The sequence below is a fragment of the Macaca fascicularis genome, chromosome 20 (genome assembly GCF_037993035.2).
Source record: "Macaca fascicularis isolate 582-1 chromosome 20, T2T-MFA8v1.1".
Taxonomy (NCBI): domain Eukaryota; kingdom Metazoa; phylum Chordata; class Mammalia; order Primates; family Cercopithecidae; genus Macaca; species Macaca fascicularis.
The window spans coordinates 4,557,422-4,583,262 of NC_088394.1; the positions used below are offsets into that span (position 1 = coordinate 4,557,422).

The window sequence follows — 25,841 nt, forward strand, 5'->3', positions numbered from 1 at the left end:
GCATGCTCATCATACCCCACACCAGCAGCATCCTCCTATTTAGGCCCAAGTCCTGGACCAATCCCCAACACAGCATCCAGCCACTTTCCTAAGGCTCAATTTCTCTGACTCCTTGATTTCTTTCTCTCTTTTTTTTTTTTTTGAGATGGGGTTTCGCTCTTGTTGCTCCGGCTGGAGTGCAGTGGTGCAATCTCAACTCACTGCAGCCTCTGCCTTCTGGGTTCAAGTGACTGTCCTGCCTCAGCCTTCTGAGTAGCTGGGATTACAGATGTGCACCACCATGATCGGCTAATTTTTGTATTTTTAATAGAGATGGGGTTTCACCATGTTGGCCAGGCTGGTCTCGAACTCCTGACCTCAAGTGATCCTCCTGCTTCGACCTCCCAAAGTGCTGGGATTACAGGTGTGAGCCACTGTGCCTAGCCTGACTCCTTGATTTCTTTCAACCCTCAAATCTAGTCCATCAAAACAAGTCCCTGATAAGTATTTTTCCATAATATCAGCTTATCATGTCTTTTCCAGGATGCAATATGAATACAACTTTTTTTTTTTTTTGAGACGGAGTCTCGCTCTGTTGCCCAGGCTGAAGTGCAGTGGCGCGATCTCAGCTCACTGCAAGCTCCGCCCCCCAGGTTCACGCCATTCTCCTGCCTCAGCCTCCCAAGTAGCTGGGACTACAGGCGCCCGCCACCACACCTGGCTAATTTTTTTTTGTATTTTTAGTACAGACGGGGTTTCACTGTGTTAGCCAGGGTGGTCTCGATCTCCTGACCTCGTGATCTGCCTGTTTCGGCCTCCTAAAGTGCTGGGATTACAGGCGTGAGCCACCACGCCTGGCCCGAATACAACTTTTAAAATGATCTCTTCTACCTTCCCTCCCAAACTACTCTGCAAACCACAATAAAGCCTCTTTCCTCAGAGTCTTCTGGATAATGTCACCACCTTGTTTCACAATCTGGAAAAATGTCCTCCTGCTTGGGTCTCAATAGTCAAGAGCTACAGGGTTTTCAAATGCTCCCTGCCCCGAAATAAAAATCACTGCTTCAATCAACCAAAAACCATAGGCTCTCTACTTAAGAAACTTTCAAGGTTGTTGAGACAGCTGCTGCCACCCCAACCTGGCACAGGACCTGTGTGTACACACTCTCCAGAAGTTGACATCCAGCCAGCTGGGCTTAACCCCTAGGGCCAGGAGCAGCCCGTGCCGTCCCCATGTCAGCCTGTGCAAGTGCTCAGCAGTCTAGGAGTGTCTTGCATGCCTCTCCTTCTCAGCACTGAGAAGCACTCCCTCCCCACATCTAGAGTGCTTCTTTCTCAGACTCTTCCTAAGACTAATGTACCATGCCCCTTCACCATCCATTAAAAAAATAAAAAGCTGGGCTGGGCGCAGTGGCTCACAACTGCAATCCCAGCACTTTGGGAGGCTGAGGCAGGCAGATCACAAGGTCAGGAGATCGAGACCATCCTGGCTAACACAGTGAAACCCCGTCTCTACTAAAAATACAAAAAATTAGCCGGACGTGGTAGTGGGCACCTATAGTTGTAGCTACTTGGGAGGCTGAGGCAGGAAAATAGCGTGAACCCAGGAGGCAGAGCTTGCAGTGAGCCGAGATTGCACCACTGCACTCCAGCCTGGGCAACAGAGTGAGACTCTGTCTCAAAACAAATAAGTAAAATAAAATAAAATAAAATAAAATTTAAAAAAAGCTAAGGCTGGGTGCAGGGGCTCTCATGCCTGTAATCCCAGCACTTTGGGAGGCTGAGGCAGGTGGATCACAAGGTCAGGAGATCAAGACCATCCTGTCTAACACAGTGAAACCCCATCTCTATTAAAAATACAAAAAATTAGCCGGGCATGGTGGCCGGTGCCTGTAGTCCCAGCTGCTGGGGAGGCTAAGGCAGGAGAATGGTGTGAACCCAGGAGGCAGGGCTTGCAGTGATCCAAGATCACGTCACTGCACTCCAGCCTGGGCCACAGAGCGAGACTCCACCTCAAAAAAATAAAAATAAAAATAAAATAAAATAAATAGCTAAAAACTGCTTCTTATTTCTTGAAAGATCTTTCCTATAATCTCCAAATTTCATACTATAAACAGATCCATACTACCTGTAGAACAATTCTGCTCATCAGCAAAAAGGAATGGAAAGAAGAAAGGACTAGAAAGAAATACACAGGGGGAGAGGAAAAAAACAGTGAAAGTTATGGCTGTTGAATGTTAAACTAAAATATGATTCACAGCAAATAGTTCAATACCTTGAGAAACTTGCATGCGATTCACTGGCAGGGACAGAGGTCCATCTATGGCGGCAAAACAAAAACAAAAACAAAACCACCCTAGTTATTTAATATAATCCTTGATTCAGGAATAGGAAATGTCTTATTAGGACTTCAAACTTAAAAGGGAAAACAGCCAATAGGTCCAAAGGCACGTGTGTTCCAATGCCAGCGGACCCTGTAAAGGGCCTTCCCAAGAGAGAAACTCAGTGTCCCAACACAGCCTGAGGCAGGTGGTCAGGGCCACTGCCACATCAACAGTTTCCGCAGTGCACGCATCAGAGATTCTAATTCTCTGTTCTTAGAAATACACCCCAAACACGAAGGAAAACCAAGGAAACAGGCTAAGGGATGGCAGAAGGAAATAAAATGCTTACTTGGAGGTCTCACAGGTTGTGCCTGTGGAATCACAGGGGGCTGAGTCCCCGGGGCTGGTAAGGCTGGCTGGTTCCCCAAGATGCCTTGTTTATGTAAACGCGACCTCCGTTTTTCTTCTAGTTCTTTTTGTATCTTGTAGATTTTCTCTGCTAATAAGTGATAATATTCATCCTAAAAAGCAACAATATTCAATATGAAACAGTTAAAACTGTAAAAAGCAACTGAATGATCTGTGTTGTAGGTTCCAACTAATGAACTTCTTCATTGAGTACACTGGCAAAAGTAAGTATGCAAATAAATACTTGATGCACCAGGAGCTTTATAGGACATATCAAATAATAGGTACTAAATACACGGCCCACTTCATACCAATGAACTTTTGAATATTCACTGATGCTAGCAATATTACACCCACCACCTACTGTGAAAAATATATCCCATGGACATAATGTAAATTTATATATTCCATGTACCAATGTAACTAACCAAGAGAGTTCTGCAGGAAATTTGTGTCTTATCTGGGAAGTCTCTTTGGCCAGTGGCCTCAAGGTGAGGAGTTTCTCCCAACTACACAGATTCCACAATTTCTAGATAACAAAGCAGACAAATGCAGTGCTGTCTACTACAGATGCTGTAGAGGCCAGAGCACGATAAGCAGCAACCTACCCTGCTGTTGGCAGACTCGTACATGTCCCCTTCCACTTTCTTAGCATAGGCTACCAGGTTTTCCATGCGGCGATCCTTTAGAGCTGCGGGATCAGGTGTTGGGAAGATGGCTTGGACGCTGAAAGGATAACACATCAAACTACTTTTTTTTCCTTTCTTCTTTTTTTAAAGACATGGGGTTTTGGCCAGGCACGCTGGCTCATGCTTGTAATCCCAGCCCTTTGGGAGGCTGAGGCAGGAGAATCACCTGAGGTCAGGAGTTTGAGATCAGCCTGGCTAACATGGTGAAATCTTGTCTCTACTAAAAATACAAAAATTAGCTGGGCCTCGTGGTGGGTGCCTGTAATCTCAGCTATTCGGGAGGCTGAGGCAAGAGAATTGCTTGAACCCGGGAGGCAGATGTTGCAGTGAGCTGAGTGCCATTGCACTCCAGCCTGGGCAATAGATAGAGCGAGACTCCGTCTCAAAAAAAAAAAAAAAAAAAAAGACACGGGGTCTCGCTCTGTCACCCAACCTGGAGTACAGTGGCATGATCATAGCTCACTGCAACCTTGAACTCCTGGGCTCAAGTGATCTTCCCACCTCAGCCTCTCAATTAAGGAGGGAGGTACAGGTGCACACTACCATGCCTGGTTAATTTTTAAATTTTCTGTACAGATGGAGTTTTGTTATGTTGCCCCAGCTGGCCTGAACTCCTGGGCTCAAGCAATCCTCCCGCCTCAGCCTCCCAAAGCACTGGGATTACAGGTGGGGGCTGCTGCACCTGGCCTGAAGCTACTCCCAATGCTGTCAAATGAGCACTACAAAATCAGGATCATGTATCTCTGGTGGCAATACACTGTGGAGAGAAATGCCAAGCCTCTCTTGCCCAGCATATCAATATATGAATGAAGTAACTCCCTGGAGACAATCCTGACTTACCAACTTATCTACACATCAAACACATCAATATTTTGCTATTAACAAGTATGTGCTGGGTCATTTCCAGAATAACACGATTTTTAAATCCCTGATTTTTAAACTACTTACTACTAAAAAAATTTGATCAAAATAAGGAATGGAAAAAACTCAGGGAATATAAGTCTAGTTCATTTAAAATAACTAGCTCAACAAAGTTAGGCTTCGTGTGGTGGCTCATGCCACCCAGCACTTTGGGAGGCCGAGGCAAGAGGATTACTTGAGGCCAGGAGTTTGAGACCAGCCTGGACAACATGGCAAGACTCTGTCTCTAAGAAAGAAAGAAAGAAAAAAAAAAAAAAAAAAAAAAAAGGCCGGGCGCAGTGGCTCATAATCCCAGCACTTTGGGAGGCTAAGGTGGGCAGATCACTTGAGGTCAGGAGTTTGAGCCCAGCCTGGCCAACATGGTGAAACCCTGTCTCTACTAAAAATACAAAAACTAGCTAGGGGTGATAGCACCCACTTGTAATCCCAGCTACTCGGGAGGCTGAGGCAGGAGAATCGCTTGAACCTGGGAGGCAGAGGTTGCAGTGAGCTAAGATTGCGCCCTGCACTCCAGTCTAGGGTACAGAGCGAGACTCCGTCTTCAAAAAAACCAAAAAGTTAACTTAACTTTGTTATGTTAACTAACTGTAAGGTGATAATGACATGCCATCTATAAACTCATCCAATTCTGAGGAGTCTCCACAACTAGAATCTGGAACTACAAAATAAGGTGAGGTTCTTGAGCTAACCCCAGCCGCCTCATGCAGCATTAAGGCCAGGCTGCACTGAGGGTCTTTGCCTCCGTGACAGGGGCTGTAAGTCAGTGCCCCTCGGCAGTATAGAGCCACCAATGCTCTCTTTGTCACCCCCGCTCACCGAGGACATGAAGTGCGGGAATCTCTGGCCTGCCTAGGGCTGCCAGAGTTCTACCAGCAGTGAGAGTGGCTCCCTAAATAAGCACGTGACTTGTATAGGATCCTAGGGTACTGTCATCCGGTAGTCAATGGGCAACACAGGAACAAAATCATCTATGAAACTGTAAAACTGTTACGTACAGTTTATGCACTAGATGGCTCCGCAGGTCCTGAGTGACATGTTCGTGCCAGCCTTTCCTTACACCAGTGCTGGAAGGAGGAGCTGCTGTTGGTATAGTGCTGAGGGTTCCAATGTTACCAGAGTTGGAGCCATCGTTCATCAGTGGGCTATGGAGGAAATAAGGACACTTCATCCATCTACTGAAGCGACTCAAACATACTTTGTCTAATAAGGTTCTTCTACCACCACATGTGACTTCTAAAAGTTTAAGTCAGGAGAGCCAAGTAATGTATATAAATAAAACTTAAACTATGTTTAATCTATTATCTGCTCTACACTTACAATTAAAGAAAAAAAGGAAAACAGCATTCACCCCTCACCACCCCATTTAAACTATTTTCTCTGCCACACATTTAGAAAGAATCAGTTTTGTGTGGTTCTCAGTCCACGTTCTTGTTGGACTGTCACTCAGAACTGAAACAGGGTCTTACTTTGTGGCCCCCAAGGAAGTCGGAAGAGCTGATTCTGAAATCAAGTTTGGGGGCTGCTGATCTGTTGTTATTCCTCCTGCTGGAATGTTCATTGGATTATTTCCTTTAAAGACAGAAAGAAATCAATCAACTCTTAAATTTTAATATATACTTCAAAGTTTTGATGACAGATAACCAACATGTCATCACATAAACAATTGGTGATTATTTAAATAAGTGATTCTGGTCAGTTATAATAAGCACTGAGGCAGGAACCCCGAGTGTCATATTTTCAATAATGGTAATCAACGTGCACAAATAATCAGTAGACACCTCCCCACTCTACTTGGTAACCAAAGTAAGGTGTGTTTATGGAGATTAGCTGGTATCTAAGTGAAAAAGTTATAAATGATCCATATGCAGCCTCTGACTTTCATTCTGCTTCATTAGTATCACTTCTGAGTGACTCAGCTGCACTGACATATACCTCTGTGTCTCTACCCCCAATATCAGAAAATAAAATCATAGAAATTAAGCTCAGGAAAAAAATACAGAGGTCAATTTGTCTACAATCTTCATATTAAAGTAAAGGAAGGCCGAGATTAATAAAGGTTAAGTTTGTCCTAAATTATACCATCAACAGGAGAGGAGTTAGATTAAGACTTGGGTCTCAGGACTCTAACCCAGTCTCCTGGCCACTATTAGTTAGACATTCACTGGGGCAGTTGTTTTCCAAAAAGCAACAAATAAGATGACTTTAGCTGGGCATATTTTAAGGAATAATTGTTAACCGTAAAATACTTTATTAGGAAAAGAACAAAACTAGCACAGCCAGCCAGCCAGTCTGGACTTCACAGACATCACTGCTTAGCTTAAGCCTAGATGTAAAGGGACTGTGTCCACTTAAAGAAAAATATTAAGGAAACCATATGCAGAAATGGCAAAAATCATGGGTATGTGTGAGCAAATGACCAAAGGTGGGCAAATAATGGGCTGGGGTGACAAAAGAAATGCTGACATGTCCAGCAGCCTGGGAAAAGAGTTTCCAGGGCTCCTGTCATTAACCTGCCGAAGTCCAGGCTGGTCACTTCCAACTGTGGGGTAGACCCTAACCAAGATGTGTGAGGAAGTGGCAAACGCAAGTTCTCCATCAAATAAATGACAACAGTCAGCACGAGGGGTCCAGTCAGCATCCTGACTTGTGAGATCTGCATTCTGAGCCACATGGCACATTCTTTATGAAAACTGTCCAGAGAGAAGTGGCACAGCAAGCAACAAAAACATTGCTTCATTTGCAAATGCTGCTCTTTTTATAAGCATATAACATTTTCCTTGCATTAGACACTTCAGCTTTTTACTGGGAGATTTTTATTTCAACCACTGTAGTAAAAAACACAAAACAAACTGAAAACTGCCTTGGGTTCCATCACTCCATTCCCTTTGCTATATTTGGACAAGTAAGAATGAAGTTGAGAGTTTCTTCACCTACCCAGGGGGTTGAGAGTCCTCATCTGCTGGTGGGTTTGAGGCTGTGCTGGTTGCTGGCCAGGAACCTGAGGCTGCAGCTGCGTCTGGGGCTGGTTCATGTAGGGGAGTCCGAGAGCAGCATAGGCTCGCTGCATGGAGCTGGGGTCTATGGGATTTGGGTTACTTAAAGAAGTGGCATTCTGTTGCCCTGTGCCAACAGAACCAATTGTGTTTTGAATTCCACTAGCTGGAGACCCCAGGATGGCTATAACGACAAACAGACAGACAAACGAGAAAGGTAAGTAAAAGGGAGAAGCCCACAAATGATTTAAAAAACTACTGAGAAGCAAATACATTTCATCAAAATACTACACATGAATATCATAAAGCAGTAAAACAAGGCTAGGGAGAAAGGAACTGTGCTGAAGGACTCATGTATTCTGCCTAGCAGTAAGTGAGGAACAAAAAGTGAAAGAAAAGTGAAGTTTCTATCTTAGCAGGCAACAGATCATAAAATTTCACAGATAACACCTGAAAAAAATCAGTATGTTTTAAAACCTAGAGACTCCTCAAGAGGTCAGTTCCAGGGAGTGGCAAATGTATGACAAGGGAAACGTCTGATTCTCTGGTGGGCAGCAGACACCTTGAGATGAACAGAGGAGCACCCTCCTGCTGTTAACCCCAACCCTGTCCTTCACTGCTCACCTGCACAGGTACAGAGGGCTTAAGAGAAGGAGCAGAGATGATACCTCGTTGGTCAGTTTTGATTAATAAATCTATGATGTGCTCTTCTAAATCACATAATTGCAAGTCCTTGAAACTTACACAAGCAATGACAGCATGAACACATCCTTCTGACGGGATTCCTATGCAGCAGAGCACCATGCTGAGCTCTCTGGTTATATGAAGCTGTTTAAGAAATACTGAACTTGACTGATTGACTGATTTGTTTGAAATTAAGGTTGGAGTGAGGCTTCGCAATTCCGCGTGGGTCTTGTTATGCGGGGCCACCTCAGCACCTCTGATATTCAGGAGGTGGCTCTGCCTCACATGGCCAACATCAGATTCTGCTACCCAGGCCCACTGCTGGCTGGCAGGGAAGCTGCCCCATTCAGCTAGCTAACCCCAGGAGACTAAAGGAAAAACTGGTGTCAACATAAGAAGCTCCATCCCAAAGGGCTTCCAAGGTAATGGAGAGACTACTCCAAACTTGCATCAACTTGCATCAACTTGGGCATTTCAAAGTCAATTCATCTACCCACCTACCTACCCACCTGTTTGCCTGCCCACTCATCCGTCCCAACAACCCAAATGTTGTGTGAAAATTTATCATATGGCAGAAGTTCTACATCATACTATTTATTCTTATTTTTGAGTTCCTTTCTAACTTCCACAAATTTTAGAGTCATGTTAAAAATAGCATCCTACAGTGTTGCTACTATAACACATCATTTTTTGATACATAAAACACGATCACAAAGCCTTTCTTTCAAATTCCAACCACTATGTGTAACAGTAATATTCTCACATTCAACCATCAGTGCACCTATAGTAACCCCAATACTTACCCAGAGCGACCTAATTAAACTAAAATGTGTGAAAAGAAAATTCCTGGTAATTATACATTCCATACTATTAACTTTTCTAATAAGGATACTCAGATCAACTCATTACCACTCATCAGACACAATTACACACACGAAGCACTCATTATCATAAATGAAAAGCAACTCCCAAGGTGCACTTTATGACAAGTGTGTAGCTGAAGTAAGTCATGCACAATACCTTTAAAAGTATTCTAATACTTACTACTCCCCAAAACTTTAAACATGTGTCCACCATACTTCTGAAACTGACATCTTACATTTTTAAGAAGCACTATGGTATAGAAATCAAAGTTACCAGTGATAGGATAGTTTATTTTTCTACAACCTTGCGATGTAAGAACAGGGCTACACTATATTTAACACACATGGTGATGCACTGTGGAGAGGAACTTAAAAGAAACAAAGTATGTAGCCTTCCATTTCCCAGTGAATGCTTTATTGACTTCTTCCTACAATATTTCCCTTTTATCGACACCTCCCCAAGTGCCATCTACTTAACTAAAATGCACCACCTTACGGTGAATGCTACTCCTAAGCCCACAGCCACTTACAGGGCAGCCAATGCCTCATACTCACACAGGCCTCCCATGCAAGCTGCTGACATGGTCACTGCATTTTGTGTTAAAATCATTCATTTTCTAAAAGTAAACATTATTATATTTTTATTTTAAAAGAAAATATACCTATGAGAAGCACTTGCAACTCACCATTTCTAAAATTCAGAAGCAAAGGAGATTAATTACAAACAAATAGAGAAGGTCTCTGCCATTTAAGCACGGCTGAATTTGAACTCCAAATAATGCTATTAGATGAAATGACACAAATACTGAAGGGTAAGGGTGCTCAGGCATTCACTGTGGGGTGATGGCTGACTGAAAGGGGAGTCATTATGTACAAGCCACCATCAACCGTACTGCCACCTCAAGATGCTCCACGTGCTCCATGGTGGTATTCCCGATCCCTCTCTGAAATCCCACAGTCAGTGCCTCCTGTACCGCTGCTGGTCTTTAGACACTGACCCTTCGTGTATTCACTCACTCACACGACAGACTCAGTGAGTACACTCTGCCAGGCTCCCAGATATGGTGTGGGCACAATCTCTGCATTCCCTGAGCCTAGAATCTGTTAAGAGGGACAAAAGATTATCTAATAATCACCTAACGCACCCAAACTGCACCTTGGAACCCTGGGACAGGAGAAATTAGGCTCATCTCACGTTCCCTGTGCATCCCTGAAAGGTGGGATTAACGTGAAACTCGGTTTTACTCTTCACCACCTGCCACATGGGCCACGTAACCTGCTGTGCAGTGTCCAGGGGATGTGTGAGGTATAGTGCAGTGGCCAGCACACCGTGGGCCCTCCCAGTGCAGCCCATGGAGTGCCTTGGAACTGAACACAAACGCAGGGAGAGCTACAGATAGCACTGCTCCATCTACCTGGCATCCCTAAGAATGAAGTTTCTCTACTTATCCTTTCCACATTATTGCCACTTACCTCTTCCAATGTCAAGGCTGTATGCTCATTTGGCCATTTTTACATCTTTTTTCCTTGCTAGAGCATAAAGCTCTAACTTTCAGGAAGCCACAACACACCTGCAGTGCACTAACACACTGGCTGGATTCTTCTGGGCCTATCAGGTAATACTCCTGCCCCGGATGTTTCCCTCTTTAAAGCTCCCCAGTGCCCTCAGCCTCACCACCTTCTGATGTAGCCAAGAAGGAGCCTATGGCCTATGAAAAAAAGGCCAAGTTTTGTAGCAGGCTTTCCTGGACTTACCTGCCATTCTTCACGCACAAAGAATGTTCCACTAAGAGGCCGGGTGCGGCCAGGTGCAGTGGTTCACGCATGAAATCCCAACACTTTGGATCACTTGAGGTCAGGAGTTCGAGACCAGCCTGGCTAATAACATGGTGAAACCCTGTCTCTATTAAAAATACAAAAATTAGCTGGATGTGGTGGTGCGCATCTGTAATCTCAGCTACTTGGGAGGCTGAGGCAGGAGAATTGCTTGAACCTGGGAGGTGGAAGTTGCAGTGAGCCGAGATCGCACCACTACATTCCAGCCTAGGCAAGAGAGACTCTGTCTCAAAAAAAAAAAAAAAAAAAAAGAAAAGAAAAAAGAAAAAAAGAATGTTCCACTAAGAGGTTCCCTGTACAGTCTATGTCGCTGATGCAAAGCACTCAAGTTACTCAGACAACTTAAGCCCCTAATCATTCTTTATAAAACTGAACTCCATTTGGAAATTCAGTTAAAACAGACACGAATTAAATGTCCAAACTTTGTCAGGGTAGGGGGAGATACACCATGAAGCAGAGCAGTAGCTGCTACAGCTGATCCGTCAGCAGCACAACAGTGAGCCGAGGGGCCACCCAACGCAGGCCAGAAACACAGTGCTTGTGGAAGGCGAAACTTGTGTATGGGGAGGGCCAGCTGCGGGGCTTGAGTCCGCCTGGTTTCAGTATACCTGCGGGGTCCTGGAACCAGTTTCCCGAGGATACCAACACACTTAGATTTCTACTAAACAAGCAATGCTAGAATTTATTCAGGTAGCTCACGCCTGTAATCCCATCACTTTGAGAGGCTGAGGTGGGGGAATCACCTGAGGTCAGGAGTTCAAGACCAGCTTGGACAACACGGTGAAACTCCATCTCTACTAAAAATACATAAAGTAGCCAGGCCTGGTGGCATGTGCCTATAATCCCAGCTACTCGGGAGACTGAGGCAGGAATCCCTTGAACTAGGGAGACGGAGGTTGCAGTGAGCTGAGATCGCGCCACTGCACTCCAGCCTGGGTGACAGAGTGAGACTTTGTCTCAAAAAAAAAAAAAAAAAAAAGAGAGAGAGAATTTATCCAGACCTGCAGACATCTCTACAAAGTTGCTGGTGGCACCACTGTACCTTGCGGGCATTGTGTGGGGGCTGGAGACTCAGCCTCCCATGAGGCACGGCCACAAGCCCTCAAGCAAAAGGCTTTCTTCAGAAGCCAAGTGACACTGGCGCAGCGACATTCTCCTTGCTATCAAGGAGCAAAGTTGTTCAGATGTAACACATCACCCACGATCCTCTGATACTTAAGTCAGGGTCAATCAAGGCCACTATTCTCTCTACAACCTTCAGATTCTGCTCCTTGCTGTTCCCCATCCCACCACAGTCTGTCAAAAGAGGTGAAAATCTCCAAAGGGCCCTCAAGTGAACAAAGGGCCTGCTCCACACACACTCACTGGGCACCTGATGGGCTATTCGATGAGTGGCAGTTCAAAGGAGGGAGATGTTGACGCCATATAATGAAAGGAGGTTTTTTTTGGTTTGTTTTTTTGAGACAGAGTCTTGCTCTGTTGCCCAGGCTGCAGTGCACTGGTGCAATCTTGGCTCACTGCAACCTCTGCCTCCCGGGTTCATCAAATGATTCTCCTGCCTCAGCCTCCCGCCTCAGGATACTGAGTAGCTGGGACTACAGGTACATGCCGCCACATCCAGCTGATTATTTGTATTTTAGTAGAGACGGGGTTTCACTGTGTTGCTCAGGCTGGTCTTGAACCTGAGCTCAGGCAATCCGCCTGCCTCAGCCTCCCAAAGTGCAAGGATTACAGGTGTGAGCCACTGAGCCCGGCCGAAAGGAGGTGTTTTAAACAATCTGAGGCACCTACAGATGGAACATGTTGCCAGGTGAAGCAGTGGGTGCTACACTCATGGAGATGTCTGGCAGCAGCTGGGGCCATGGCTGACACAGCTGGGGCAGTGCATGCATTAGGCTGGCTCTGGGGCCGACCCTGTGCACTTGCTTCGACAGTCCCTGGGGCACTCTGGGTTGGAAAACCCATGGTCTCTCTCAGAGAATGACTCAAAACCTCTGACCAGCACTGGCCCAGACACCTGGTATTTCAAGGCATCCAGAGCAGTGCATCTCGGATTTTAATGCGCACACCAATCACCTGGGAATTTTGTAAAAATGCAGGTTTTAATATAAGAGGTCTGAAACAGGGCCCCAATTTCTTTACTGCTTACAAGCAACCTGGGAGAGCCTCTATGGCTTGCCTGAGGCCTACACTTTCAGCAGCCAGAACTTCACAAGTGAGGCAACATGAGCCCCAAGAAGGGAATCCGTTGGTCACGAGTCCTCTATGCCACAGTCCTCTATGCCACTCTGTGCACTGAATTTACTGGAGGTCAGATGCCAGGACTGACATAGGTACATAACTTGGAAAGTCCTAATTATTCAACAAAAATTGAAAAATGTTATAAGGGATGGTTAATTCGAGATCAGTGATTATAGAATCTTTATTCAAGGAAAAATTAAATGAGGCTAGGCACAATGGCTCACGCCTGTAATCCCAGGACTTTTGGGAGGCCGAGGTGGGAAGATCACTTGAGCTCAGGAGTTCGAGACAAGCCTGGGCAACATGGTGAAACCCCATCTCTACAAAAAATACAAAAATTAGCCAGGTGTGGTGGCAGATGCCTGCAGTCCCAGGTATTCAGGAGGCTGAAGTGGAATGACTGCTTGAGCCCAAGAGGTTGAGGCTGCCATGAGACGTGGCTACGCCACTACAAGCCAGTCTGGGTGACAGAGCAAGACTCTGTCTCAAAACAAACCAATCAACCAAACAAAACTCAACATAGGCCAAAAAGGTAATCAATGGTCTGGGCTTCATTTCAAAGAACCTCAGATTAGCTCCACAGGTGATTCTGGAAGGTTCTCTCAGTAGAGACATTAATCACAGAAGTTAGAGAATGCAGCATGTAAGACCAGCGCTGGTCTGTGGGGAACACTGCCTAAAAAGCAGAGTCCTGGGGCCCCTAAGGCGGTCTCCATAGAGCAAGCACAGGTGGGTCATGGCAGAGTCCCTGAGGCTTCCAGGAGTTCACCACAGTCCACCTTTCGGTTCACCTTGTTTGCACAGGAACTCCAGTCCAGTCAAATCCATGTCCTCACAAGCTGTGCACTGTGCAGACACTGTCCCCACTGTCTGAAATGTTCTTCCTTCGTTATTTTGTTTGCACTGGGCTCCACGAAGTCTCACGTTCCTCTATAAAGTAGTCAGGTGCACTCCAATTCTCCTCAAAAAGAATGTTGATTGCACTGACTTGTCTCTACCTCAGTCCTTTGAGGGAGGTCACCCTTACATTATTTTTAACATATATATCGTCTTCAAAACCCAACCTCAAGCCAAAGTAGGGTCAGATTCACATTTTCCTCTCTGGGTTCTTAACTCAAGAGTTCACACACCATAAGCATAATTTGCTTTGGGAGAAGAGAAAAAAAACAACAAAATGTACAGAAAGGATACTGCTGAAACCCTGTCAATCATACTTTTGTAAAAAACTACCAAAACCCTGCAGCAAGTTAATCTAAATCTTCCTTGTGACTTTATAAAATCATCCTGGTAATATCTTACATTATGACTAGTAGAAAACCTGTGGTTTACCACTTGAGAGAGCAGGCGCACAATCAATTTTCACAACACTCCGGCAGTTATAAGGATGGTTAAAAAAAAAAAACCACATACACTTCTTTTTTCTTTTAAAACAAAAACCACATAAGCGTTTCTTAAAAAGAGAAATCACAAAAGTTTACAACTGTCATGGTAGTATGTACTAAAAACAAAAGATCCTCAAAAAGCCACACCCTCAAATTAAAAGTTAAGAATAAAATTCTAGCTCATTATTCATGGAATATTGTATAACTACAAACTTGACAACAAATATTTTGGCACTTGAAGAGCCTATTACTGAAATGTGCCCTAAAACACAAGAAATTTAGCCATCCCAATATACTAAAGAAAAAAGTTTTACAGTAACGTGGGAGGAAAAACAGACTCTATTCCATTAGAACAACTGTCCCAAATATCTGGTTCTAGAAGACCCAGGATTCCAGAATGTCACTTTATATAAGAGATATCCAAGGAAATTGTTTATTAATTCAAATTTTAGTCAATCAAAGAATAATTTAATTGACTTTTAGGTAAGCGGTTTTTTTTTTTTTTTTTGCCCTTGTTGCCCAGGCCGGAGTGCACTGGCGAGATCTCGGCTCACCACAACCTCCGCCTCCCAGGTTCAAGCGATTCTCCTGCCTCAGCCTCCCCAGTTGCTGGAATTACAGGCATGCGCCACCATGCCTGGCTAATTTTGTGTTTTTAGTAGAGACTGGTCTCGAACTCCCGACCTCAGGTGATCTGCCCGCCTCGCACCTGGTCAGGAAACTGGTTTTTAAAGGAAACTCGCTGTGGTTCTTCTGTAGGGAGGCAGATAACAGGCCCCATTACCCTGGCATTTCTCTTCTCTGTGACAGGGACACCCTGCTTTACATGAAGCAGGGTCAGCGTCAGCTTGCTGCCTACTCCCTTGTCGCCAGAGGGAGGTGGGCTGGACTCAGTAAAAGGAAAACCACGGGGGCTGTCACTGGCACGCCACTCCACAGTACTCTTAGGAACAAAGCACTTTTTCTGTCTTTACGTGGGCCACTCGGAAACAACCAGAAAGAAAAGTAGCACGTATTCTCTAGGCAGCTGCGGGGTCTTGAGGAAGGATGATCAAGAAGAATGAGAGGAATGAACACAGAAAACACAAGACAGGGGAGGGTGGCAAGATGGCACAGACGAGATGGAGGAAGATGAGGAAGACTGTGCTGTGCTGGAAGGGTCGCTAAGGGAGCACCTCCAGCCAGAGGGGACAGGAGATTGAAGGGCACTTCCTAGCTGTCCAAAACTGAAGGACACACCCAAAGACCACGGTTTTACCTCTAAAATGACAGGAAGAGGTTGAAAAACGGGAGGGAGGTTCATCCTTCTTACTGCCTGAAGCCTACAAATAGCAGGGAGCCTCAGAGCCCCAGGCAGGCCTCCCAACCAGCAGGGACTGCTGCATAACCAGTCTTGCCAAGGGCTACAGACAACCTAGACAATGGCAAAACAACGGGGATGACCAGGATGCAGCAGCCCTAGGCAGAGGCTCTCACTGCCAAGCAGAGTGAATGGTCAGTTATACAAAGAGGTCTGGAGACCATAGATCCACGCAGAGGGAAACCTTCAAAAATGTTCGTGTGGGATTTTATACTGACCCAGCCTGACTGACGGAGGCTTCAAAATTTACTTCAGGATAAGGGCTTTCCAGTTCCAAAAGAAGTGCCCCCTCTCTCCCCCTCCCCAAGACGTCACCGCCATTATAGCGACATGGAATTTAAATTCTCACATATGGAGTAACTGTCAGGAAATACCATGTCTTCATGTTGGCTCAGTGAACAAAGTGACTCTGCTGTTCCATGCTGCTTCAAGTGCGTGTATGCAGGGGGCAGGGAGAGGGAGAGGCAGTGAGTGAGTCAGGGTCCAACATCATCACAGCAGTTCCTGACACAGAGAGCCTGCCTACCCTCTGAGCTTGGCTGTACCTTGGGCCACTGTCCGCCCTACCTCACCCTGCACTCCGTGGCTCATAACCCCTGCCCACTCCCTACCTACTCTCTGAATTTTCTTTAGAAACAACTTCTATTCTCATCTCCAAGCTTCTCTGCCCCCGTGCTCACTTACTTTGTTGGTTTCGCTTGTCACTGGCATTTTTCAAAGGGAGGCAAACAGGACAGTCATGTCGTGTGCAGTTCTTCCAATGAGAGATGATTTGTCGTGAAGATGCACAATGGGCAACTATGACCAGAAAAACAACGAGATGTTATTTTTCTATCCAAATCGTCACACTTTCAATTATACCTAAATTATAATGCCAGATTCCATAAGAAAATGGTAACAAGTGTAACCATAACACAGTATAGGCAGTCCTCAACTTACAAACAGGCTGTTTTCCAAAAAGTTTGTAAGTTGACTGTTGAGAAATCCAAACAAAACTTCCCCTAGAAGCAATGTTATGAAGGATGGGTGATTAAGGGCAGCTCACAAAACAAAACAAAAACTATTCAACCTGGAATACCAAACAACTGCAACGAAAGGTAGAACAAGTAATAGTTCTGTGATGTAACTATTTAAAATAAAAACGTTCAATTATGTTTCAAGATGAAACCACCTAAACACTACAGTGAAGAAATACAGATAGAGAAGCACATGAGAAGCCTGCAGAGATTCTGAAAGGGACTCTGGGCACCTGGTGAACAAGTACTCGAGAGGGTAACTGACCCTGGTTATTCCGGCTTCATCTTCTAAAGGTCTAACCTTACCCTTCTCTGCTTCTGTTACGACAGGATTACTCTGGGGACTCACAAATGTCACAACGGGAGACAGGGAGACCAGGGGGAGATTCCCCCAAGGTTTATGAGCATAAGAAGAGAAGGAAAGAGAATAAAGATTAAAGGAAAGTACAGCTGTTAATAGGAAACACTTCCTTTGGTAGAAATGAGGTGTCTGCAGTAAAAGGGGAGACAGAGGGCACGTGAAGTGCCTAGTTCACCACCTCCCCTGGGATGATACAGTGCATAGTTCCCCATGTCATTGCCAGTCACCCAGGACAACTTCACTGCCATCTGGACTTGCCTCAAGACACAGGACAGAGGAGCAAGGCCGCAGGCCACCAAGACAGATGCTGGGGTGCAGAAAGGGCATGTGCCTGCACGTGCGTGTGCTATGTTCATTGCCCAAAAGAAAACCACGATCTAGACATTCACAACAAAGACAGTGCTCAAGAAGTGACCAACATCTTCCATGACAGAGGAAGGAAGAAAAGAACAAAATACGGGGCACAGCTTCAAACAGCAGAAGTTCACAGAGTATCAGAAAACCAAATCGCCTTTCTCTTCAGTAGATAAGACTTCCTGGAGCACCTGACTGTCACTGTGTGGGGAACGTGAGCGCAATATGTTTTGCCACACCAAATGGAAGGTAGTACTCAGGCTGCCGGAGCCTTATGAACCAGAGAGCTGCTGTAAGAACAATAAAGACAAATTCTTCCTGAACTCTGCCACTAGGAGTTCCAAAAACAGCACTTACCTTGGCAGGCTTTCCCAGCCTGACAATGCGTCATGTGATTCAAAACGTTTTTCATGGTTCGACAATGTGGGAGCGAGCAGGCCCGAACCTCTCCGTTTGCTTGCTCTCGTCTCTGACACTTATGAGCATGAAGCAGTAGAACCAGCTGCTGCTGTATCAGTTTGCGTTTTTCAGGATCTGCAGTGGGGCCCGTTGCAATTCCTTGTGTGGGTACAATTCCCACTGATGTTTGCATCTGAGACTAAAATAAAGCAAAATAATAAAAATACTTTAACCTCTCAGAGTTCCAACTCATATTCATTAATTATTTCTCAAACAAAAGCAAAAGTTGATGGATAATACTGACCACAGAGAGAAGAAGGCTGGTGTAGTTCTCTAATCCACTGATGACTTTAAGAAGATTCAGAACCACAGAAATCAACCCAACTCAGCAGCAAGGCTGATTCAAGTTCACTTGTATACAATTATCATCCAAGCAAGACAATGGCTGGCTCTTCACTGTAGCAACCAAAACCCAACTCACTCTACGATGTACACAACTACAGGAAAAGCTGTGTATTATATCAGCTGGACCATATGAAACTGCTGCTTCTGTATGTCCCAAATGGCCAAACACCAGCAATTTCATAGGGTTCAACATAATTAAAAAGATTGCCAAGGCCCGGCCAGTGCGTTGGCTCACGCCTGTAAGCCCAGCACTTTGGGAGGCCGAGGCGAGTGGATCATGAGGTCAGGAGATCGAGACCATCCTGGCTAACACAGTGAAACCCCGTCTCTACTAAAAAATAGAAAAAATTAGCCGGGTGTGGTGGCAGGCGCCTGTAGTCTCAGCTACTCCAGAGGCTGAGGCAGAAGAATGGTGTGAACCTGGGAGGCGGAGCTTCCAGTGAGCTGCGATCGCTCCGCCACTGCACTCCAGCCTGGGCGAGAGAGACTCCGTTTCAAAAAAAAAAAAAAGATTGCCAAGGCCTGACCAATTGCAACGTACTGCAAACATCTGATGTAGCAGAAAGAATCAGAGCTACCTTTTGGATTTCATTATCACATGACTAGAAGGGCAATGCCTGCAGCTTGATTTCACAGCGAACACTACCTCTCCTAAAGACTAATGACACTTAGCCTTAATACAACCACCCAGTACAATGGGAAATGCATTCCTGTCCTATGCTTTGTTTCTCATTAAAATTTCCACTCAGACAGTTGATAATTTTTAAAGATTTGGTGATCTGCTAAAAATACAGGAAGAGTTTGCTTTCAGTTGCCTGAAATAACAAGCCAAACCAAACAAACCGTTTAACAGCAAGGAAAATGGAAAAGGGGACCCGTAGAGTCTTATTCTTCATAAACTATAAGCATTCTTCAGATAAACTTAATAAAAAAGACTTAGGCAATAAGAGAAGTGTTCCTAATGTGCAACAGTATCAACCACAGTTCCAAGATTTCCAATTTTCTCTAGTACTCTGATATTTCCAGCTTGCTTCCACAACCCTCATTACCTCCCCTAAAGTATGCCACTCTGATTTTTTAAAAAATATATGAATCAAAACTGTACATTCACGAAGAGAGGAAACTATAAAAATAATTTTTAATGAATCAAAGCTCATTTTTAAAAGGTTATAGAGTGTTCTGTTTCGGTTTTACCGTTATGAGAACTAGAAAATAAGTGTGTAGAAAAGCTGGGTGGCTGGGCTTGGTAGTAAAATTCTTGGAAGTTTCAGAAGGACGCAAAGCAATTCTGAGAAGGACCCAAAGCAAAATCAGCATCCTAGCTGAGAAGCAGAACACCATGAATGCAGGGCTCAACTCCTAAAAGAAAATAGCCTCTTTCCCTTACGTTTATTTTTTCTTGATTATGAAAGTATATATATACACTGCAGGAATTTTGGAAAGCCAGAGAACTACTACAGAAATAATTAACAACAATTAAAATCCCATTATCCTGGAGTCCACTATTAAAGTGTTGACAGGTTTTTTCCCCCTTCCTTTTTCTATATAAATGCTTATGTATGAACCATAATCAATAGAGCCTCGTATCTCCCCTTCAACACACACGTTTTGCTTAGTGTTTTTCCATGTTCTGCCCCATACCACTAAACTGTCTCAGACAGTGGCTGGGACGACTTGGAACGAACAGCATGTTACTCTACAACTTTACACTCATTGAACTAGTTCTTGTTATGGGGCATAAACTGGAATCCCTGGCCCCCTCCTTTATTTTTTATAATTGTAAATAAAGCTTCAGTAAGCAAACAGCCCTTAAACTGCCCCTGCAAGCATGCAATACTGGCGTTAAGTCCACTGCTCAACTGGCTTATTCCTGTGGATTGGAAGGTCCATCCAGAAATCAACAGGAATGGAGACACAGAAGAATGGGAGAAACACAAAATGAGCCTCATTTAGGTCTCTTTCTTTTACATTTATGAAAATTTCAAACATACAGAAAAATGGAAAGGAAAGGATATCATCATTAAACCTAAGAAAAAGAACAATCCTTCTTGGGTATCAGCTAATACTGAGTCATATCCCAATTTCTCTAGTTGTCCAAAACACATCTTTTATAGCTGGTTTGCACAAATCAGGACTCCATGAAGGCCTACATCCTGTATTTGGTTGTTCTTAAGGTTCTTAATCTATTATGTCTTCCATTCTTTTACTCCTGACACTACCTTTGTTGAAGAGACTACATAGTTGTCCTCGCACTGTTTCTTAAAGTACGGAAATATCACCAAAAAAATTACATAAAAATTAGGCAAAAATTTTAACTCTACCAATAAATTATAAGCAGGCTGTTCTTAATTCACCAAAAATTAACACGCTGCTTTTCATTTGGGATTTAAAGATTCTTTTTTTTTACATTTCAGAGACAAGGTATTGCTATGTTGCCCAGGCTGGCTTCCAGGGCTCAAGTGATCTTCCCACTTCAGCCTCCCATGTAGCTGGGATCACAGATGTGTGGTGGCACCCAGCTGGCTTGTATTTATTTATTTATTTATTTTTTGAGACAGGAGTCTCACTCTGTTGCGTAGGCTGGAGTGCAGTGGCACCATCTCAGCTCACTGCAACCTCTGCCTCCCTGATTCAAGCGATTCTCCCGCCTCAGCTTCCCAAGTAGCTGGGATTACAGGTGCCCACCTCACCTGCCTACTTTTTGTATTTTTAGTAGAGATGGGGTTTCACCATGTTGGCCAAGCTGGTCTCGAACTCCTGACTTCAAGTGACCGGCACGCCTCAGCCTCCCAAAGGCCTGGGATTACAGGCGTGAGCCACCATGCGAGGCCTGGCATGTATTTTTAATAGTGTCTTTTGCACTACACCTGACCATATGTCAAAACAATATGGTTGGAAACTATATGGCAAATTTAAAACTTGGTCTGTTATTTGTCTACCTCTGGATGGAGGACAAATGTACAGTTTAATGAGCTCTACATATTGTTTACAACATGCATCTCAAAAGCCATTCTGAGGGTGAAGCTGAGTCAACGGTGGAATGGAAAATGTCTTATGACCCTGTGTCTGGCCCTCCCCATGGAATTCTGTATATTTGTCTGGGACTAGCTTAGTTTTGCAAAGTAGTTACAAATACAGGGGCACACTTACTTTCCTCCTCTCGCAGACTGGTGTTCAATGAGCCATGAGAGTTAGATGTGAACTGTAGGTGGCCCCCAAATCTGTCAGAAGCATCCTTCAGACTTCCCCAACCTCCCTGCCCAGTTCCCACTGGCAAGCAGGCACTAAGGATGGAGGGAGAGTACTTCAGAACCCCCCTTTAAAGCACAGAACAAAGCTATCGTCGTGGAAGCTGCCCCAAAAGTAATCTACATTTTGTGTGATTTTGTTTTTCTAAGAGCCAAGAAAATTTTGAAAAACAGTAAAAATAAAGGGGCACTCTATGTTGCCAGATACTGAAACATACTACAAAGCTAATTTCTTTACGTAAGTCCAGAAACAGACATATGTATACATCAAATTAGCATACAGAAGTCCCCGCTTATCCTCAGGGGACAAGTTCCAAGAACCCCAATGGGTGCATGAAACTTCAGATAGTACTGAATCCTATATATACTGTATTACGTCCTATACACACACACACCTAGGCTAAAGTTTAATTTATAAATTAGGTATAGTAAGATTAACAGTAACTAATAATGAAATATAACCATTATAACAATACACTATAATAAAAGCTACATGAATGTGGTCTCTCTCTCTCTCTGAACAACTTATTGTACTACACTCACTTATTTTGGGATTGCTGGTAAGAGAAACCCCAGAATGTGAAACCCCTGATAAGAGAGGACGACTGTCTCCTAAAGGTGGTGCTTTATATTCAAGAGTGGTGAGGCATCTTTGGATCCTTATCTTCTATTAAAACAAAACAAAACAAAACAAAAAAACACTTCATATGGACTAAATTGAATAAAAATGGATTAAAATGGAGAGAAAAATTTAAAATACTTTTAGGACGCGAGGATGAGAAAGCCTTCTTAACGTAAACACATAATAAAGTTTAAAAAGTGAAAAACTGAGAGCAAATTTGTTGGTTTTCTTTTGTGCAAATGCTCTCAATAAAGAAAGGACACTATCCCACTAAAAAGTTGGGCAAAGAAAATGCAAGATACCTCACAAAATACAAAGAAACAACAAATACAAAAATGTTCTACACCTTGGTGCCGAGGCAACACAAGGGAGAGAGGATTGTTTCTCAATGAAGAGGAGTGCAAGCACTGGACAGCCCAGGCAGAAGGATGCAGGCAGACTCCTCTCTACCTCCTACTCAAAAATGAACTCAAGGTGGAGCAAAGACTTCAACGTAAGAGTGACAATCATACCATTCATAGAAGAAAACCAGGAATAAATCTTCACGACCTTGGATTAGGCAGTTTCTTAGTATGTCACCAAAAGCACAAGTGATAAAAGAAAAATAAACCTATTTCATAAAAAATTAGAAAGTTTTATGCTTCAAAGGATACCATTACAAAATAATGAACTGTGAAAACGGAAAGTGAAAGAGAAAATATTTGCAAATCACAGGTCTGATAAAGCACTTGCTTCTAGAACATATTTTAAAAACTCTTACGACTCAGTTAATAAAAAGACAAATAGCCCAATTAAAAAATAAGGGAAAGCTCTGAATATATATTTATCCAAAGAAGATACATGAATGGCCAATAAGCACATGAAAAGATGGTGAACCTTATTAGCCATTAGGGAAATGCAAGTTAAGACCACAGTGAGATACCACTTCACACCCACCACATGGCTATAATAAAAAGCCAAATGCTAACCAATAGCAACAGGGTGGCCAGGACGTGGAGAACTTGGAATCCTCATACAGTGGTGTGGGATGTAGAAGTCTGGCAATTCCTCAAAAGGTCAAACATAAAATTACCATATGACCTCTGCAATTCCTATTTTAGGTATATAACCAAAAGAACTGAAAATGCACGTTCACACAAAAACTGTAAAAAATGTTCACAACAGCCTTTTACAAATAGCCAAAAAATGGATACAATTCAAATGCCCATCAAGTGATGAAGGGAAAAACAAACATAGTATATATCCGAAATGGAATATTATTCAACCATAAAAAGGGAAGTAACCACACATACTACGATGCGAACTTTGAAAACATGCTTCGTCAAAGAAGCCAGTCACAAAAGACCACATATTGTGTGATTCAATTTCTAGGAAATGCCCAGAAGAGATACAGCCATGGGGGTAGACAGCCTATTAAAGGTTGGCTGGAGATGGGGGTTCAGGGGAAATGGGGAATAACTGCTAATGGTACTGGGTTTCTTTTTGGAGTGGAGAAAATGTTTCAGAATTGACTGTGGTGATGGTTACACAATACACTACCACTGAACTGCACACTTTAAAGCAAGGACTATATGGTACATGAATTATATCTTAAAAAGCTGTTTTTAAAAAGTTCTTACTAATCATTAAAGAAATAGAAATAAAAGAATGAGGCATTTTTAATCTATCAATATGGCCAAGATTTTAAAACTGCTAATTGGTATTGATGAAGATATAAAGAAATGGCAATTCTCAAGTACTCTGGAAATCCAGTATAATTTTGGAAAGCAACATGTATCAAAGAGAAAAATATGCATTTCTTTAGACAGTAATTCCACTTCTCATTATTTATTATTAAGGAAGTAATTGGACAAGTATGTTAAAATATATGTGCAAAGATAATGCATCACATTTTGATTCAATATTAAAAACTGGAAAAAATTATAAATGCCTATTAAAGGTGGACTAATTAAAACATCCTATGGCTACAGACCTACAATGAAGTAAGAGGCAGCCATGAAAAATAAGGCAGACCTCAAATAACCCCTGTCAAAGCCATGTGGAGCAGGGGAATGGGCCAACCAAGCCCTGCCTGAATTCGTGGGAGAGAACACCCAATGACTGTTATTTAAGGCAACAAGTTAGTAACAACAATAAGGTAGACCTTTATGCTTCAACAAAAAGCTTTTTAAGTGACTACTATTTTTATATCAAAAAGCATTCCATTCTGGGGGAAAATTCCTGAGAAAACAAAATCAGAAGAATCAGTAAGAAAATGATGAGGAATTAAATATAAAAAATTAAACTGTAAAAGTATTGGAATGTAATTAAGGTGAGCGCTTTGTTATGCAAAGACAGGAAAGGCTTTCGTCACAGAACATAAAGCAGTGCTCCTCACTATTACCAGTAACAATTCTTTTTATTTTTGGAGACAGGGTCTCACCGTTACCCAGGCTGAAGTAAAGTAGTGCAATCACGGCTCACACAGCCTCACCCTCCTGGGCTCAAGCGATCCTCTCACCTCAGCCTCCTGAGTAGCTGAGATCACAGAAGTGTGTATCACAATGCCCAGCTAAGTTTTAAAAGTTTTTGTAGAGACAGAGTCTTGCCATGTTGTTCGAGCTGGTCTTGAACTCCTGGGCAGAAGCAATTCTCTCGCCTTGGCCTCCCAAAGTGCTGGGATTATAGCTATGAGCCATTGTGCCCAGCCTTCCAGTAAAAATTCTCAAAATACAGATCCTCCCATTTTCCCCTAAGAGACAAGGCTGCTTTTTTTTTTTTTTAATTTAGACTTTTCCCAATTTTTCTAAAACTAACATATATGTACCTTTACAATGAGAATAAAGACATTTAAGAAGACAGGAGTGGTGGTACACCTGTAGTCCCAGCTACTCAGGAGGCGAAGGTGGGAGAACTGCTGGAGACCAGGAGATCAAGGCTATAGTGTCCCATGATTGTGCCTGTGAATTGCCACTGTACCCCAGCCTGGGCAACAAAGCAAGACCCTGTTGCTAAAAAAAGACAAAACCAAAACCAAAACCATTGAGAAAAGAGAGAAAAAAGAACAGAAGCTCCAGGGGCGATTCCAACGCAGGAGAAGACTGTATGTACCACTAAATAGGTGTGAGAGGCTAGATTACATAAAGACTGGCATTGTTTCTACAACTAAAACCACTAGGAACAAGTGTAAAGGCCATTGATGAACCAGGAAAAATTAAATCTGAAAGACACAAGACAAAACAAATCATGATGGAGCTATTATTTCTTCTTCTCCCAGTCCACCTTTATTCCTCACTCTGTGCCAGGCTCTGTGTTCAGGGTCCGAGGTACAGCAGCTCACTGAAGACACACAACTCCCCAAGGGAGGAGTGCTCTGGGAACTAGCCACACATGACAGGTGATGTAACTGAGGCCCCAAGGAAAGGGCCTTTCCTGGGTGATGAGCCAGCCACTTAGCAGCAGAGCCGCAATCCTGCAGCTCTCTGTGTTCCTCCTCCACAGAGGGCTGACCACCTTGCTTTATAAAGTGTTCTAAGATAATGTGACAGGAAAACTGGTGAAGAACAGGACCGAAGCAACTCAAATAAATGCCTATGTCTCTAAACATAAGCACTTCAAATCTTACTCGTGAGAGAAATGCTCATCAAAATAAGATGACATCATTTTCTCCTATTAAAGGGTAAGGTGGGCTGGGTACAGTGGCTCACGCCTGGAATCTCAGCACTTTAGGAGACTGAGGTGGGCAGATCACCTGAGGTCAGCAGTTTGAGACCAGCC

At 43.6% G+C, this 25,841-nt stretch overlaps 1 protein-coding gene across 5 annotated transcripts in view; it reads right to left on the bottom strand.

The window, feature by feature from the left end:
• Positions 1-25,841, bottom strand: part of CREBBP (CREB binding protein) — a 157,069-nt gene that overhangs the window by 54,550 nt on the left and 76,678 nt on the right. For 3 of the 5 annotated variants that reach the window (XM_005591098.4, XM_015442334.4, XM_065536694.2), the window contains 8 exons: positions 17,769-18,009; positions 16,365-16,478; positions 7,256-7,498; positions 5,788-5,890; positions 5,317-5,463; positions 3,320-3,437; positions 2,653-2,824; positions 2,255-2,299 (listed from right to left, as the gene is read on the bottom strand). In XM_005591098.4, the coding sequence (XP_005591155.2) occupies positions 2,255-2,299; positions 2,653-2,824; positions 3,320-3,437; positions 5,317-5,463; positions 5,788-5,890; positions 7,256-7,498; positions 16,365-16,478; positions 17,769-18,009 (1,183 nt within the window). The remainder of the gene's footprint in view (positions 1-2,254; positions 2,300-2,652; positions 2,825-3,319; positions 3,438-5,316; positions 5,464-5,787; positions 5,891-7,255; positions 7,499-16,364; positions 16,479-17,768; positions 18,010-25,841) is intronic. The other 2 variants (XM_005591099.5, XM_065536693.2) reach the window with 1 other exon arrangement.